Source organism: Camelus bactrianus, chromosome 7 (genome assembly GCF_048773025.1).
Source record: "Camelus bactrianus isolate YW-2024 breed Bactrian camel chromosome 7, ASM4877302v1, whole genome shotgun sequence".
NCBI lineage: Eukaryota > Metazoa > Chordata > Mammalia > Artiodactyla > Camelidae > Camelus > Camelus bactrianus.
This window is the reverse complement of record NC_133545.1, coordinates 55,497,923-55,516,379: the sequence shown is the minus strand read 5'-3', so window position 1 is coordinate 55,516,379 and position 18,457 is coordinate 55,497,923. Positions and strand designations below refer to the sequence as shown.

The 18,457-nt window shown below is 35.8% G+C and overlaps 1 protein-coding gene across 7 annotated transcripts in view; it reads right to left on the bottom strand.

Moving 5' to 3' along the window:
• Positions 1 to 18,457, bottom strand: part of THSD7A (thrombospondin type 1 domain containing 7A) — a 557,221-nt gene that overhangs the window by 60,589 nt on the left and 478,175 nt on the right. For all 7 annotated transcript variants that reach the window (XM_074367426.1, XM_074367427.1, XM_074367422.1 and 4 more), the window contains 3 exons: positions 15,479 to 15,594; positions 6,126 to 6,258; positions 4,761 to 4,864 (listed from right to left, as the gene is read on the bottom strand). In XM_074367426.1, coding sequence (XP_074223527.1) covers positions 4,761 to 4,864; positions 6,126 to 6,258; positions 15,479 to 15,594 — 353 coding nt within the window. The remainder of the gene's footprint in view (positions 1 to 4,760; positions 4,865 to 6,125; positions 6,259 to 15,478; positions 15,595 to 18,457) is intronic.

The window sequence follows — 18,457 nt, the reverse complement described above, 5'->3', positions numbered from 1 at the left end:
ATGCATCTGAATCATGCTGGCTTCCATACAAAGAGACTGATGTCAGATCTCAGTGACCTATGAACCCTACAATGAACACGCCTTGGCAGGCAAGAATACAGCCGGGATGGGGGATTAGGACAGGCAGAGTTGGCCCTGGAGATTATTAACTCTGGTTCCATCTAATTTATAGAAGTACACTTGGCAGGAGGTGGCATCCAGATCAACACAGAGATTGAGCAAGAGCAAGAGCAAGGTTATTATCATGAAATTCCAACATCTAATCCATGGTATTTTTGCATCACATTTTTGGGATAAATATGTCACAAAGCAATAATACTGGAATAATATATATGTACATTTTAAGTAGTAGTGATTATCCCTTAGGTCAGTCATAAAGACAAAATATGTAAATTGCCCAGTGTTGTCATTAATATGAGCCATGTCTTTTATTTTCAATGTAAATGTAATGATAACTCTAGCTACAGCTAGTACGGCTATGTTTCAATGATGCAGTCACCGACCAACCAATAATTCAGTGCTCTAAATGCTGTCTGAACTGTAGAAATGTGAGCAGAGACAAGACAGCAGAGGTTATAGTTCCATTAAAAGTTGATATGCAAGTGCCTTGAATAGCATGAAGCAAATATAAGCTGTTTACATACTTAAAAATTAAATAGATTGTGGACTTAATTTTATGTTATTTGCATTCCTTTTATTGACAATATTATAGGAAAGAGGCCTATTTCAAAGGCTCTCTGAAGTTTCCTTTTAAGATTTAAAGAGTGATTTAAGTTTTAAAGTTGCAAAATCCTGTTAATTTCAAAATGGCTGTACTGCAATAAACCTTTAATTGCAAAAAAGCAGACTTAATTGGTTGGCCCACAGGCCATGGTTTGTTGACCACTGGTCTAGAGCAATAGTTTGATAAAAGACAAGCAATAAAAATTCCTGTCTTTAGAATCACAGAACAGTAAAGTTGGCTAGATCGTATTTTAGTTCATGTGATGTCATTTCCAACGCAAGAAAATAGTAATTCAAAGTTAGTATCAGTTAAGCTCTCCAGGTACAAGGAAAGGCTTAAAGAATATACAAACACAAATACGTTAGAGAAAAAAAGAAATCTATTAATGCAAAAATACAATAAACACTTTTCCTGCTATATTTTATGAAATATATTTTAGAGATCTTAGCTTCTCCTATAGCTTCATCAAATCCCTTTATGAAAGTGTTACTCAAATTTCTATCTACATTCCTCTGCAGCTACATTTCTACATTCCTAATGCATACTTGGATATTTCCAATTAGCTTCCCTGCCATCACCTCTAATGCACAGTATACAAAACACATTTTCTAAAATTAGCTTTTGCTCTGACACCTAAGAATTTTCACAAATATTATAACTATTCTCAAGCTGAAAATATTGGCGTTAAAGAATCCTGTGATTATCTTTAACTCATTTATGTCCATCTCTGCGGCTATTGTCTGCTAAGTCCTGAAATTATTTTCCTCTATCGCATGTTGAAAATCCACTGATTTCTGCTCATTCCAACTACTGTGGTTCCAGTCTGAGCCCCTATTACTTCCACCTTGCATTGCTACAACAGCATCCTGGCTGGCATCCAGACCCATGGGTCTTATCTTTCTAACTTATTTCTTACACGCTGACAGATAAAACACTGCTTTCATCAGCTCCTTGCTCCTACCACTTATTGAACAAGGTCTAAAATACCAATCCTGACATTTATAGCCCTCTACAAAATTACCCCAGGCGCCAGCTCACATCTTCAGAGCTTCAATCTCCCCACTTTTCTGTGAACACATTTAATGTTTTGTTTTTCTTATCTCAAATGCTTAGCTTATAAAACTGATCTGATTTTGTATGCGTTTCTCCTTTCCACTTCTTCTAATACTATGGTACAAGTCAAGTCCCAGCTTATCCTTCAGATCTTTCTTAAGCTCTTTAGCTGCCAATGACTGCTTTTGCAATGGATTGGTTTCAGTCTTTAACTCCCACTTGTTGGGTGATGTTACCAGTAATCTCATTTGCTAACCAAACGTGAGTTCCCTGGGTTGAACATCTTCATCCTTTCCTGACACTTGTGGCTCTTTCTACATAGTCTTCCGAATGCAATCATAGTTACATGAGTGGCTGGAATTAGAAAGTCTGAAGCATTAGAGAGGGAGGGTAGCCTCCTCATAGTCTTTGCTGACTGATGCTAACCCCTACTACAAAATTATTTTAATTATCAAAAAACAGCAGAGGTTGGCATTTTTTAAGTCTCTGACTAGATAAGGGCAAAGATGGAAACAGCAAGAATCTGACAAGTCAATTCTGCAGAGTTCTGAAAACAGCCGTGACAATCAAAGGATGAATCTTTTCCCATTTTGCCATTGGTAAAAGGTATTTCTACACTCTTAATTCTCCCCATTTCAGGTTTCTGTCGAAATATAGACTCTAAGAGAAAAAAATCTTTAAACTATCATGGCAACAAAGAAAAAGATTATCTTCATATAAAAGTTAAAGGGGTTCTTCTGAGTATATGTGTGCAGAAATTACTTGTAATATAACTTTCTCTTCCCAGATAGCCGGTAAGATTGCTGAGACAGAGAAAGTAGTCTGACAGATATGCAAAGGTGAGGAAGCAGTGTTTAGGTACAGGCAGAGGAAGAGGCTCCAGTAATAGGAAACCACGAATTGGAACCATCAAAAAGGCAGGAAAAAGGGGCACTGAGGAAGTCGCATATTCCTCTCCACAGTGGGAGTGGGGAGATATTACAAAGCAGTCACCCAGGATGAGGAATAAGCAGAGGTTTCCAGATTTGAAAATGAAAAGGTTACTGGTCATCACAGGAAGAACAGTTTCTATATAACACAAAAGACCCAGGTTAGTAATATTGTTGCTTTTATGCCTACCACGACCTACACACACATTCATGGAGGCCATGATGTAACAGGAAGGGGAAAGAAATTAACATTTAATGAAGACTTAATACTTGCAAAGCACTGGAAGGATCATTATGTTCTCAGCCTCAAGAGGGGGGAAATGAATAAACTAAGGTTGTGCAGTTAAGTTACAGTTTAGAACCGAAGTTGTTTTCACACTTGTGCAGCTTCTACCATTTCCCAGATTTCCTCCAGTGGTATTCTACAAAAATATGGGTTTCATCTGTTTTACCTAACTTCATGTCACACTTTGATCCCTGGATGCTGTCTGTACATAGATCGTAGAAAGTGGGAAGTGGAGTAATCCTAAAAGATCATTTGGTCCAGCCCTCTTTTTTTTTTTTTCTCCCCATCTAAATAAACTGAGACCCAGAAAGGTAAAGGGGTGAATAAAACTCACACTGTATTAGTGAAACTAATTAGTAACTACATGCTAAAAGTTTCAAACTCATGCCTATTTTCATTATAAACTCTGTGTAAGGGTCCAAATTGCAAGAAAATGTATGCTTGGTTCAAAGAGGAATTAGCAGAGCATGACAAGAAAGTCTTATATCACTCAGTTTCTCCACGAATATTTGAAAGGGGGAGAATGACTTTCAATTCTAAATACCTAAGTCTCCATAAGCATAGAGACAGTTATGTTTTTAGCAGAAGCTGATGGTGGAGGATGCATATAAAATAAAATCCCCCAAACTAGGCAGTTAATATTAATCGTAAACCAAGTTTTATGTTTTGAATGAAGATTTCTAAAATGACAATTATCAAAATAGAATACTTTTATCAAAAAGAAGCTATTTTTCTCAAACTGTAATAATTCTACCTAACAAAACTGAAAAAGGAGAAAAAAAAAGAAGCTATTTTTCTCAAATTAAAAAAGGCAATCTTTTCACTGTAAAGAAAAGGGGGTCCCAGATCAAATCAGTAAAACCTGGAATCCTATTCCACACGTTCAGACTTCTGCATCATCAAATACTAACTACAAGAGAGGGCAAAACATGTTTTTATGAATCAAAGAAAAGTGGCTGTGTAGTCAATTACATATTTAGCTACACTTCAAGTGTACAGCAGGAACTCCATGCTAAAAATCAGTATGAGTAAAAAGAATCACGTGATTTCTATAGACTGAATTTGCTATTTGTATAAATAACAGGTTCCGAAGCTTGAAATGTAAGTATTATGCATAATAGCTAGTAAATAATCATAGCAAGTTGGAAACATTTCCATTACTCATTTCTGCAAGATTCCATGTTATCTAGTAGTGCTGACAGATTACAGTTCATATATGGCAAGTTTCAAGCACATAAATCTGCCACTTAAAAATCAATACTAAGTATGAACAGAATGAGGGTTAGCCATGACAGTGATAAGGATGGTCACTGCTGAGTTGCTGGGATTTTTCTGGGAAGTTAGGCAATTATATCACATTAGATGCACGTACATATGCAACGCATATGGGCAAGGATGTAAGGCTCTTATTGACTGTTAAGGTGACAAGCAACATGTTACGGAGTATCATGAGCCAGAAACCAACACAAAAACAACAAAAACAAGCTGTAGTGTACAATCCAGGTCATAACCTTCTCAGGTTGGTCTGATTACCTTCCAAATACAAATAAGGGGGAAATTCAACCAGAGGAGTTACAAACTAATGTCAAAGGACAAAGGACACAATTTAAAAAGACTAGTTGCCGTGTTCTGGTGTGACGTCAAGAGGGGTGGTGGATTCATACCTGCTCTGCTCTGTTTGCCTAGAGAGAAAGTCATCAAGCTAGTGGTTAAGTTAGAGATGCTGGAGAAATGGAAAGCACATCAACTGTGGAATGGGGCCCCCCACCTCTAGCCTGCCGTCCGGGTCCACAGCCTTCCTGTGCTCCAGGGCTGCCCTGCTGCACGCTCCAGGGGACTAACTGGCACCGGCGCCACTTGTGAGTCTTCCACCTGCAAGGAAGGAACAGAAACCTCATGGAGAAGGAGTAAACATGCCAGGCAAGTCACAGAGATTCAGTGGGGCAAGGAACCATGACTCCGACCACTGCAAACAGGAATTTATTTGACAATGCTCAATTTGGTTGTATCTAAATTCAGTTTAGATCTTCATCAAGGAATTATAAAAGGCAGCATTAAATAAAAAAGTGCTTTCTAGGGCAGTGGAGACAAGAGTCCATCATTATCAAGCTCTATAGGAATGGACTCTACAAATGGCATTTGGGCATTTTAATGACTGAGACTGCCAGCAGATGTACCTGATAGTACCAGAAGTGATGTGTTCCATTTAAATAAGATATGTTTACTTTACATTCAAATGATAAAGTTGCATTCAAGTCATGAGCCTTTTGTACAGTGCTCTTTTGATTAGCATTGTAGGGGGAACTCAGAAGCTGCCAATTATAAATACACTTCACAAAAACAAATCCCCCAAATAAATACATTTGGGCTAACAATTAATGTTCATCACGTAAGCAGGCAATTTCACTGTTTGTCGTCTCGGAATTAAATACAGATAAATTAAAACGGCAAGTCTGCCATCAATTTCATCTTAAATTATTATTTTGTGATCACACATCCCAACAAATTGATGCCGTAATATTTCATTCGTTGTCAGGATTGCAATTAGATATCACTTCAAGTTTCAATTAGGTACTTTCTCTTAATAGTTATGAGAAGAATTTTCTCTAATAATTATCAAAATTATGATATATAGCTTCAATAACCTTAATTTTCCTTGAGGTAGCCACAAATGAACAGAACAGACATCTTACGCATATCACTGAGATAAAGATGCCGTTTCGAGAGCCAGAATGCCAGCATTTATGAGAAACAGGTGCTCTTTGGAGCCACAGGAGGAACGCTTAGGCTATTCCTCTAACTGAAAAAGAATTGCTTCCTAAAGCGTATGTTTCATAATTATCAATCACTTTTCTGCATTTCGTCATCAACATAAGAAATTACCCCGAACTCCTGAAGCTAATAATACAGCTTGGAAGTTTGCACAAATCTGTGTGTCCCTGAAGATGATTTCAGTAGAAAAGCAGCTCTTTTGAAGAGGGAAGAGGTGGCTCCAGCAGCCACCAATATCCCCAACGCCACTGAGTCTGAGGGGCAGTGCTGGCTTCCTTTTCTCATTCTCAGGAAGAAAGATTACGGACCTGAAGTATTTTGCCCAGTGCACTGCTCACAAGCCCTTCTTTCACTCTGTTACCTGTAGCTTTGGCACACTTGAGGGGCCTCGCAGGCCTTCTCTTCATAGAGAGGGTCCGTGCAGTCCCGGCCTCCGTTGGCTGGCAGCTGAATGACGACCCGGTGCCGAGTCTGCTTCCTGATTCCGGAGTCCCCTGGAATGAGGCAGCTATTTAACCTCTGTTCTCTGCACTGATAAAACAATCTCCAGATACCACCAGCCTGTGTGAAGAAATTACATAGCCTCCAGCTACATGTGCGTTGACATCCCTGAATGAGAGGCTTCATCTAGTCCAGTCATTTCCTCAATTCTCCCCAAGACCGTTTATACTAAAACCCAATCAATTTATATTTAAAAATGTAAAGAATGAAGAAAACAGTTTCACTGTCAACAAGCCTTCCTAATGCACAGTTACACAGTGATTGTTCTTTTGTTTATTACTTTCCCCTAGAGAAATATGACAGATCTGATTAATTAATTTTTATCTACCTTAAGTTTATCTTCATGCTATTTCACAAAGCCCTGTTTACCACATGGGGCTCCTACATATCTAATGAATCTTTCTTAGGAGAATATATTCAATGTTTTAATGTGAGATTTTATCTCTTTGTTATTTACTTAATTTGAAGTGTGTAACTCGTAAATTATTCTAGTCATTTATTATTCATGTTAAACAGTTTAGGATCTTCAATTCAGGTCTCATCCTAAACGTCCCAGCTGTAAGGAGTGAAATGAAAGTCACTTCCTACATGCAGACTATTTAGAGAAGCATTCAAAGTAGCAATAATTACTGTAAGTAAATTACTCCAAATTACATTAAAAAATGAAAATAATTAAGATTTATCTTCAATGAAGATATCACTTGACTAAGTGTTACTAATATAAAGATGCTCAGAATTTTTTAGTATTAGAAACAGATAACGTACAAGATTTGACAACTTTAATAAAATACAACCCAACTTACAATATATATATACTTTAAGGATAAATAGCCACATATGAATTCACTTACAAAAGAATTCCCTAAAGAATTACTTTAATAGAGGTCCCATGATGCATTTACTTTATTTTGCAATATCATTAAATATTTGATATGTAGACTACAGAAACAGATATCTAGAAGGGTTAGCAGCCCCTAACAATAAAAGTTTAATCAGAAATGAAATAAAACATTTAAAAACCTATTGTGTTTGTAGAAAAATATGATTTGATAATTAGAACTCTCCAATAACGGAACATCCCTTCACATGAAGTCAAAGTATCCCTCAACACGGTCTGGCCCCTGATTGGCAGCAAGGTGAACTGAAGAGTCCTGTATTAGATGGGAAAATGGATCAGATTACTGATTCCTAAACGTCTGACTACATAGGAAAATTTATGTGAAAAAATAAAAATAAAAACAAAAACAGATTTCTGGGACTGTCTCCAGAATTACTAAATAAAAACATTTAGGAGCTGGATGTGGGAATCTGTGGATGTGGGAATCTGATTTTTGCAAAGCTTGCCAGGGAGTTGTGATGAACAGCCAGGTTTGAGACCTACTGAAACAACTGTCCTTCTATGTCTCATCCCAACTTAAGATTCTAGGGTCTGCACGTAACTTTATTCAGGATTTTTCCATAGCGGGGAAACCTGTACTGTTAATGAATGTATTAACTATGTCAGTGAACAGCTGGAACACTACCGATAACGAAGTAAGGGAAATATGAGGGGGAGGTGGTGGGTAGCAGAGAGTTAAAGTATTTGAAAATATTGTCATGGACTTTTCAAAATTGTAGCAACAGTAGTCTGAATGCCAGATATTTAATAATTTTACATATTAAATATCATTTATCTAGGAAAGATCTAAGAAATGCCAATAGAACTTTTACTAAAACTGCTAATGCCGTCTCCATCCATTATACTGTCCAATGACGATGACTTTAAGGCCCAGGTGACAAATTCCTCTAATAGTTTAGAGCTATAGGAAAAATCTTGTTTCCTCTGACCATCTGTCAAGAATCTACTGTGCTTCTAAATAGTTGCTTTGTTCACCAGAATCTCAGAGCTCATTTTCTTCTCAATTGCAGGATCTTACCTTAATTTTGATTTTATAATTTTTTCTCTTCTCCCCTCCCCCACACCATTTACTATCTGACTCCATGCCTTTTTTTTTTTACACTTTCTATTATTTTTCTTTTGTCTTATATTTATAATCTGCTTGTAATCTTCTTAAAAGAATATACAAACTAAATGACCATTGTTATCATTTGTTTAGCATTGGGGGAAAGGCGGAGGTGTGTGTTTTTTAACAGGGAGAAGAGGGAAAGAGCACAGAGAAGAAGGTCTTTGTTTCCCAGGTGGTCAAAATTCTTAGAGTGAATAACTCTCCAACCCTTTTTAATGTACAGATAAAAAAATAGACACAGAATTGAGACCAAGAGATCCAGAGACTGGAGGGCACAACGAGATCAGCATCAGAGGCACCTTATAGATGGAAGCTCATAGTCCTCACCTATCTAGACATCACCTGGTATATACGCAGGGCTGTTCAGAATTAGGAGGCAGCAATCAAATGTTAGTGTTTCAATTCTACTTTGCTCATTGACTTGAAAGCCAGAAGTTACTTGATATAAAACTCGGCAACACTCTAGTGCCTTCTCATCACAATCTTCACAAGTCTGCACTTGATATGTAACACTATGGTAACTCTCTTCACGTCCATATTGATTCCACAATGGCAGTCCACTTATTCTAATAAAAAAGTTCAAATACGTTAGCCTCGTGCAGCCCACAGGATAGAGATGGTGGCCTGATTAAAGTGGAACATTCCGAAGCCGTAACACCTAGAGCAGAAGTTTAATGGGATTACACAGGAAGTGTCATGACATCCAGGCTTCTATCCACTGGGAGGTTCATTTCTTCTCAGATCTCAGGTGAAAAATTAACTTGTACACTCAAAGAAACAGCCCTAGAGAGCTCAGGCAGGTTACAGAGCCCTCAGATCAGAGTGTAGACAAAGGGAGAGTACAACACATGTTTAAAAAAAAAAAAAAAAAGGAAGGTGCCTCACTAATAACTTGAATTGGTGAACTGGGAATTTTACACCCTTCATAGTTTCCTGGATGTATTTACACCAAATTTATTGCATGTGGTGGGGATACACATATAGTTTCCATTTATCTTTGTGTTTTAGCACCTAGAGCAATGGTCACACATAGTAAAGTCTTAATAAGTGTTTGCTGAATGAGCAAACACATTTATTTCACTTCTTCTCAGCTGGATTATTAATTAGCATCTTTTCTTTCTTTTTATTCATTTCCTTATAGTATTATGCACAAGGATACTAAGTCTGTTCTTTAGTATTAAGAAAAAATAAGGTATCATTTCATTTATTGGAAATAATGGGTGTGGGAAAAATAAAGGAATATTCCTGTAGTGTTTATACTTCAAAGTTTATACTATCTAGGATAGGTAGGGAAGAAAGGGAATATATATTTAGAAAACAATTATGTTATAATGGGCCACCGAGATTCAGAGGGTACGTAATCTCTCACTCAGTTATAGCATTTTTCAGGTATCTTAAGGCATTCAAGATAAACTTTACTGGGGTGAGGGTATAGCTCAGTGGTAGAATGCATGCTTAGCAAGCAAAAGGTCCTGGGTTCAATCCCCAGTACCACCGCTTAAAAAAAAATATGAAAAGATACATTTCACTGGAAAATTCCTTGATGGAAATTCCAAAGGGCAGGTAAAACTAAGACTGGGTAAGCTGGAAGTGGGGTGGATGGCAGACTGGAGCAGTGAAGATGCTAGGAAATTGTAAGGAAACCGTTCCGTGCAGGAAGCAAAATGCAAAGGCAGTTTTCAGATCTTTGGGGATAATTCTAGCATGGTACTACTTGAGGGCAACCAGGTAGAATAGATGCCTCTGCAAAATCCCTTTAGCCTTCAAGTCAGTAAGTGCAGTAAGGAAAAAAAAACAAAAAAGGAGCAAACAGAATTTGAGAAGTCAAATGTATTATTTGATCAAAAGCATTGATTTTTTAAAAGACTAGAGTTACAAATAATTTATATGCATAAACGTTTTCCATCCTTAGTAAGCCCTTTGTAAAAATTTATGAAAATTTGGAGAAGTTAGTAAGTATACTGGTTTGAGGATTCAACTACTCTTGACTCAATACTGATCTTTAACAGCACTGATTTGTCAAGACCTATCTTGAGAGAAAGAAGAATAACATTTCAAATTACTCCTTCTGTTCTTCCTGGAATCCTAGGCTATTCTGTTCCATTTACTGCAATACTATACCATAATTTTACCTATTTAAGGTGATTTTAAAAAGGAGGATAGCTTTATTTTCATAAGTTTAAAACTCTTACAAAATGCAGATTTTATGCACAGAATTAAATACAAAAGAACCACCCCATTCCTGAAAATAATTTTCTGTTGCTGCTATCTATCCCTGAACATGCAACTTATCAGCATTTTTGAATTGTGTACGGCAGTCAGTGTAATTTCAATGACGCTTGGCTTATTCCCATTTCATACCAAACAATGAAAAACTAACCACATGTCGCTGCTTTATTTTCCCTAAAACAAAAGGCTAGTTTTCTATAACACTGCTGTATCCTTTTTCTCAGTTACAGCAGTCTACAGGCAAAACAGAAAAGGCTTCTCCCAGTGCACAAAGCATCTTAGCACTGTTGTCCAATAACAACCTCCTCTATCACCCCCTAGTCTTTATTTCCTCAATACACAATTAAGGTTATTCTTTTTAAGTCTGAGTGACTAGGTTTAGGATTTCTGAAAGCCTTTAGTTCTAGGAGACTCAACATAGAGCTGCCAAATAGAACAGGCAGGACTAATCTGCTTCTGGTGAGATGACCTGAGCTTGACGAAACACAGCCTCGCCTCTCAGAACCTGTTGCTCACAGGACAGCAGAGTCTGAGCTGGCATTCTTGCACTCCTTGGTCACTACTACCCAGGAGCTCCAGAGAAGACTAGTATCTAGTGTCACCATGCATTTTAATTTACCTTCCGCCAAGAGACCATCCCAACTAAACCCATTATATATCTCACATTGCCTGTCACTCACCAAAAGAAATTAGCATCCCCGACTCCCTCTGCATGTCTTCCATCATCACCTGGACCACAGCATATATACTGTACATAACCTAATTCAATTTCTCATTCTTTTCCATCCTCTAATATTTCCATCACTGTACCCAATGGAACACTTTGTCTCTCATCTTCAGTCTCTTCTTAGAAAATGTTTCCTTCACATTCCTTGCCAGTGGAGGCTGGCTCTACCTAGCCTTTCTGGGTCTTTCCCCCTCCCTTTACTTTTAGAAATCTTTGACTCCTCTGAAGCTGCTGTCATCAACTTTTTTTTTTTTAATCAGCTATCCACTTTGTAGCAGTCATCTACTAACATTTCATTAATTAATGACTTTAGAAGGTCCCTCACTGCAATCCTTTCTCTTCCTACTCCTACAACCACTTAGGTGGTTTTGGCATCTACACGGTTATTGTATCCAAGGCACTGGACTCTGAATTACTTACTGTACCTCATTTCCAATGACCTTTTCCTGCACTTTGCATCAATTACTAGCTCTTCAGTTCATCCCCTGATGATAACATGTTCAATATCTGAATACTCTCATCCTTAAATACCTTAATTTCTGGTCACTCCTCCTCCCCTTCCAGTTCTCCTACTTTACTAAAGGTGAAAGTTCATCTTACTTATATTCTTCAGACTCAGTCAAGATTGCCAATCTACTTTCCCAGTCACTTTTTTCACTACATCATCCCCTTCAGGACCTCACTTCCATCCCAACCCACCTTAGAGTGTATACTCTGTTATTATTTTAAGTACTCCCTTGAAAACACCCTTGACTCTGTCCCTCTCACTCTTAATCTCTTGGAAAAGCCCTGATCTTAATCAATGCTAATTATTTTCCTACACTTTTCCTTCACTCAGGCAGCTGGCCATGGTTGGAGAAACACTGGCAACTGTGTTGAGAATCTCTTTTAAAACATGACTAAATGGGCACTCCATGTTGCCTATTACAAAATCTATCACGTATTACTAACTCGCCTACTTTTGCACCGTCAGAATGATGTCACATCTTTTTTCTAACCCACCTGCATCCTTCACTTGATCCTCCATGAGCATCAAGACATTAGAACAATTATTAAATGCCTTTCCTGTCTCATACCACCAGAATGTAAGCTTCCTGAGAGCAGGAAAATTGGTTTCCTTGTGTACTGCTATATCCTTTCTATTTAAAATTGTGCCTGGCACAGTGCAGTTACCTGAAGAATCTCTGTAGAGTGAAAAAGTGAATGACTGCTTAAAACAATAAACATGATGTTTAATGAATGACACAGTGAAGCCTTTTAAAACAATGATCAGTAAACGTACTAGAGAATCCTCAATAATATAAATCAGAAATTAGTATTAGTAAGTTTTCCTTCATCATGATCTAAACATTTTTCCCACTGACACATATTAAACTTCTAAGAGAGACTGTTTTCAACACACCAAGTTATAACATTTATCAGATACTGACCATGTGCAGTGCGCAGTGCCTTTTCTAAAAGAAATTATACTAACCATAGACAACAAATAATGTATCAGTCGGACCATGGTTCACAAAGTATAGAGCACTTTACCATCTGTTACCTCATTTTTTGCCACAGAACAGCTCATAGATGTTACAAGCAAGGCCTGGAGAGATTAAGCATCTTGCTTAAGGTCACTTGGCTGCTATGTGGCCAAGATTGGTGTCCAAACCAGATTTGTTTACTCAGAGTCAACTCATTCCATTATATGATGAAACTCACTACTCATTTTTATGTTCAAAAACTAAAGACTGTGTTCTGCTACATATAAGTAAGTCTAATTTGATCTTCCACAATCTGCCTCCATTCTCTTCCCAACGTCACACCTTGACTTTCCTCCAGACACTCCAATCTCCAGGAAGCTGGATCTCACTTTCTTCCAAACAACACACCTTTTTCATGGTCACTAAGACTTTTCCTGATGCCTCTGATCCTCACTTGGGATTCTTTTATGCATTCTCTCTTTCAAAAAGGTCTCTTCTGCCATCTTTTCAACAAGATTTTCCCTAGTACTTGCTTCCACAATGAGTTTTCCCCATCTCTTCCCTAGAACTTCCTGCTTTCTACTTATTGAATCATGTAAGTCTTACATTATCTGCCTTATGTAGAAGAGTTCTATATTTTAAATGTGATCAAAAGCTTCTTTGAAGTTCTTCTTAACAGAGCCATCAATACTAGTTAAATACAGTAATCAATAAATTAGAAATTCAGTAAGTATTTATGCATACAATACAGATAAATATTAATTTAATTAACACATGCAGAGTACTCGTGATCTATTTGTTTCCTCATCTATCTGTTAAAAAAATTTTAAAGTGTCTTATATGTTACCACAGTTTTTCATATAAAATATTTTTTATTTTACAAATGGTCACTTTCTTGATACTGTAAAAAATCATCATCAGAGATCAAGTTAAAAATCATGTTATTTGATTTTCAATTACAGTTCTTTTAAATGAGTAAGTTATACCTACTTTTCTTCCCTTTCTAGCCATAGAATGTATAATGAGATAACAAATTCATAGGCTACTTAACTGGTTCCTAATTCCTGGACACATTTTAATATTCCAAATTCGTTTCAAATGAAGGTCTAATGAAATGAGAAAATTTTACCTGATTCCTCATTTTGAGGAATGACTATCCTACAATCAATTTAATGGAATCTTTTCTGGTTTATTTTTTAATTTTATTTCTTTGAAATACTTTAGACCAAGAGAATTATTATTTCAAAATACTTTACTCAATATAAGGAAATGCCCAATATAGAAAAAGAGGCAGTTTTTTCCTACTTTCAAAAATTTTACTTATGAATATTAAATTTGTGTTAGATCATTAATCATGTCATAAATGTTACTGCATATGGAATTATTGGAATTATTAGTAAATGGTTCATCTCATACCAATGCAAAACATCAACTATAAAAACATTCAAAATAAAATTTTCAAGTATATAAATTCCATATAATACATAACCTTTTCCATTGTAGTGATGAATAACCAACAATTATCACAGAAATATTAACCTATGAGAAACTACAATTCTATTTCTGATTATGACCAAACTGAAGGATATCATATGTTATTTAGTTTTTAAGAAAATAAGAGGATAAAAGAAAAAAATCTGGATAAAAATATCAGACAATGACACTGTTCATCAATAAGATTAAGGCTGTTAACATATTTTTAAAAGTTAATACTAACTCTTTTTGTCCCAAAAGTTTTAAAAATGCCTTAGAAGACTTCTGAAATAAAAATTTTCTGTTCTTGCTCACTTTGCGATTTAATTCATTTGGTATTTCAAGGGTACTTAAAATAGAAAAAGCATTAAAAAGAAACTCATGTTTCAACTATATAAAATAATCACACTGTAAAAAACAATCCACATTAAGTTTATAATTTCATATACCTTCAGGGCTTAAAACAATTCTGGCAATTAAGAACAGTTGTTAAACTAGAAGTTAATTTCTAATTGAATTTCTCTAATGAGAGTCAAGAAGCATAAATAAAAGCATAAAAGGAACTTTAGAAAAAACAGGAGACAGTGTCATTTGTGACATTGAGAGAAAATGTGCTCAGTGACTGCATTTATCACCTGGAGGACACTGACATCTTTCTCAACACCAGTGAGAAAGGGCCCTATCCTGGAGGGTAAAGAATTATCAAAGTATCTGCCATGATATCAAAGGGTCTCTGTCTGTGAGTAATAAAATCAGAACCAAATCATATGGGCAACAAATTCTCATCCTGTAAACGCTGCATGGCATATTAAATATTAGCAGAGGTATGTTTTGGCCATTTTTCTCTTTCCTTTATCCTCATCCTTTGGATCACATAACTGAATCTGTATGCATCTAGTCCCATGGTTGTTTCTTGCCACTAAGAAGGTTGAAAACCACGAGTACGAATAAGATCACTGAATGTTCTTTTTGAAACATATCAGGACACTGTACATTCCTCCAGAATTAACGTTAAAGGAAACATTAATATAATAACATTTAGAATCCCTTCATTTTGATCTATATCATAAAGTTATTTGATTTACATCATAAAGTTCTTTAAGTCAGTTTTGGCATAAAACTCACTTGTCTGGTTCTCTAAAAGCTGTATTATTTTCTAGAAGGAAATCAAAACTTTATGGCATTTGTGCCAAACCAGGATTACACAGCCAGCCCCATGTAAGAATCAAAAACACTGCTCAGCCAGAGACACGTGGAGGTCCTGGCGAGAGGTTTCCTAGGTGAACTGCCTTCAGAACTCTGCAGATCATACCTTTTCTGCATGAGGAAGGGCATGATGTCCAGTCACTATACGGGGTTACAACACAGTCCTTCCTACAAGGAAGCAGACAGGGCCTCACTGTTTCAGGTCGAAGGCTTTCAGGACACCTAGGAAAAGCAAAGGGAAATTACTAGACCTCCACTGGAATTCAGAAAACCAGGTAATTTAATATCCTTAGCATTTTCATTGCTAAAATTGCTGAACAGTCATGAATCTGATTTATTTAACTTCCAGCATCCTTTCTGCTTTTGACAAAAACTATACAACTAAAGTAACTCTTCCAAACTGGACTTCGATAAAGCTTCTCAAGGCAGCATATGTAAATCTGATATTACTCATGCTATGGAGAAGAAAATATAATAATTATACCTAGTTTACTTACAATAATTTCTCCTATTAATAAATGTAAATATTCCAACAAGCTTTATAAGAAATTTATGGAAGTTTAAGTTACCAATTTAAGCACCCAGTTCTACATCTTTGCATAACTAAAGTTTTATTGCTGATTATAATTTCCCGGGTTAATCTGTACTTTACTTTTACAAAACATATTTAGCATAAAATAAATTTATAATGGAGTATATTCTATAGATGTGCTCAATAACAATACTGTATTTATAGCTATGTATTTCATAATAAATAAGTAATAAAATAATAAAAAGGTATAGATAATTATGAAAAAGAATTTTTGCTTTATTTCTGGTTTCATTCACTGTCTCTATTCTTATTTTTTCTTCCATTTTGTTCCTACTTTCAAATGACTGGATTTTAAATATTTTAAATATTTTTGTAAGTCACAATATTTTTTTGAAAAAGGGTGAATATAAACGAAACAAAAAGTCAACAAGTAAATTAAAGGAAAACAAAACACTGTGTTCCTTGACATAAACTGTAGTAAAATTAACTTATTGTTTTAAAAAATACAGCAAAAATATTCTATTTATTAGGAACACAAGAGAAAGATAACGACAAAACAATGAAGTTTCTTACACTATATAAGGTTTTCACTTCCTAAAGATAATTTTAGGAAGCTGATGTATGACTTTTAAATACACTGTTTTCTTTTTTAAATTTCATAATTCTTTTCTGCATGTTTACAATCTGATTCTATTATTGTTATCGCTCAAGTGTTGGCAGTGAGCATTAACACTAGAAGAAGATGTATATTAGGACAACAAAATATAATAACATAATTCATGTAATGAAAAGTACTTAATGTTCTGATTCCTAAGAAATTCTCTTTTGAGGTCCTATGAATCTGTGACAAGTAAGCTAAGAGGCAGTGAAGAAATAAACCTAGCAACCAGTATAACTGTTGCTGGAATAACTTGGCAAATTAGTGAAAAATGGGATTTAAACTACTCCCCACAGGAGAAGACAGATTTTTTGTAGGTCAAGTTAAATTGTCTTTTAACAAGTTAATCAGGTTTTCAGAACTGAACTATGAGTGAAAAAAATCAACATCATTAATCTCCTTCCCATAATTCCTTTATAGCACTTTGCTGACACTTCATTTTTGATATATCTTATAATTTTTTATCTGCATGTCCTATCTCATCCATAAGTATTACATTCTATTCAACTATATAGATACATGCCTTTCTCTCTCATTCTATAACACTAGGGTTTATTTAAAAGTGGGTTTAAAAAAGTATATGAGATTCAACATTTCAAAAGAAATAATCTCCCTGGTTTATGCTGAGTATAAGTTTGGATTTTCCTAATTGCTATGCTTACTCAAAGTCCTGGACGACAAAGAAATTCAGATGTGAATCACAGTAGTTAATGTATTGTTAGAACTGAGATTATAAATCACTAGAACTATAATTTAACCTACATTCTTAACCAGGAAACATTATATGGCAAGACCCCACACATAATCATGTTAATTCTTCTGGAACTATGGAATTATTGATCAGTAATTATTATTGGAAGCACTCCTTCTCAGTGAGGTGATTTTATAACTTTAACAATGGAGAGCTTTACTCAATTACATACTCTTCAAATTTTAGCCTTGAATAAATCAATGAAATTTACAATGTTATCACTGACAACCTCCAAAATTCCGTTTCAGTTTAGAAATTTCCTCAGCAAGATACTTGGCTAACTGTGGAGAACAAAATTACTAACAACAAAGCCGTTAAATGAACACACAAAGATAAATTGTACAGCCTAGATTACATCCAATAAAATGAATTCAGACTTCCTTGGGTGAGGCAATTGGTTCCGTCAACATGCTTCTTTTCTCCTTTGTACTGTTTGTATTTAGTGTTTGTGTTTAAATCAAGGAATCGATTTTGCCCCAGATCTTATTCAAGGTCAAATTAAACAGATGTGATAGGAGTTGAAGTTTGTTACTCAGAGGATAGATAGGATCAATAACATTGATTTTACCATTGCACAGTAATCTGTTTTATTAAGAGGAGTTTAAAACAAGGTTTCTATTTGCATTTTTGTTTCAAATACCGAGTACTGAAAAGCAGTCCCTGAATTTAACCTAGCATTTACTCATAAGGGCAGTAACATTTTCTTTTGAATTTACACTATTTGCTTAATTTTTTAGAACTTTAAGGGCAAAGGAAATCCATTTCATTTAACAAATCTATACTTGTATCCAGGTCACTGAATAAAGGCTGCAAGAGTGAAGCACATTTTTAATGGATTATTGTAGTGGCCCAACATGGGGCTTCAGGATACCCTTTCTATTGAATGATTTAATGACATTAATCCACCAGGCTTTTCCATACATAGGCTTCTGCACGTGTACATCCGTTGCTCAGCGAAGTATTTTGTAGTTTACCTAACTGAGGGAAATACCATCAGCACATCTGGAAGGTAATTAACTGCAAAACAGGAACAGAGTGAGCTTACTGGTGGAAGCTCAGCACAGTAACCCGCCGTTCTGTGCCGTGACAAGTCGGTCAGGTTACAACCCTCTGCAGTGAATATGTCTACCTGTGTGCTTGTCCC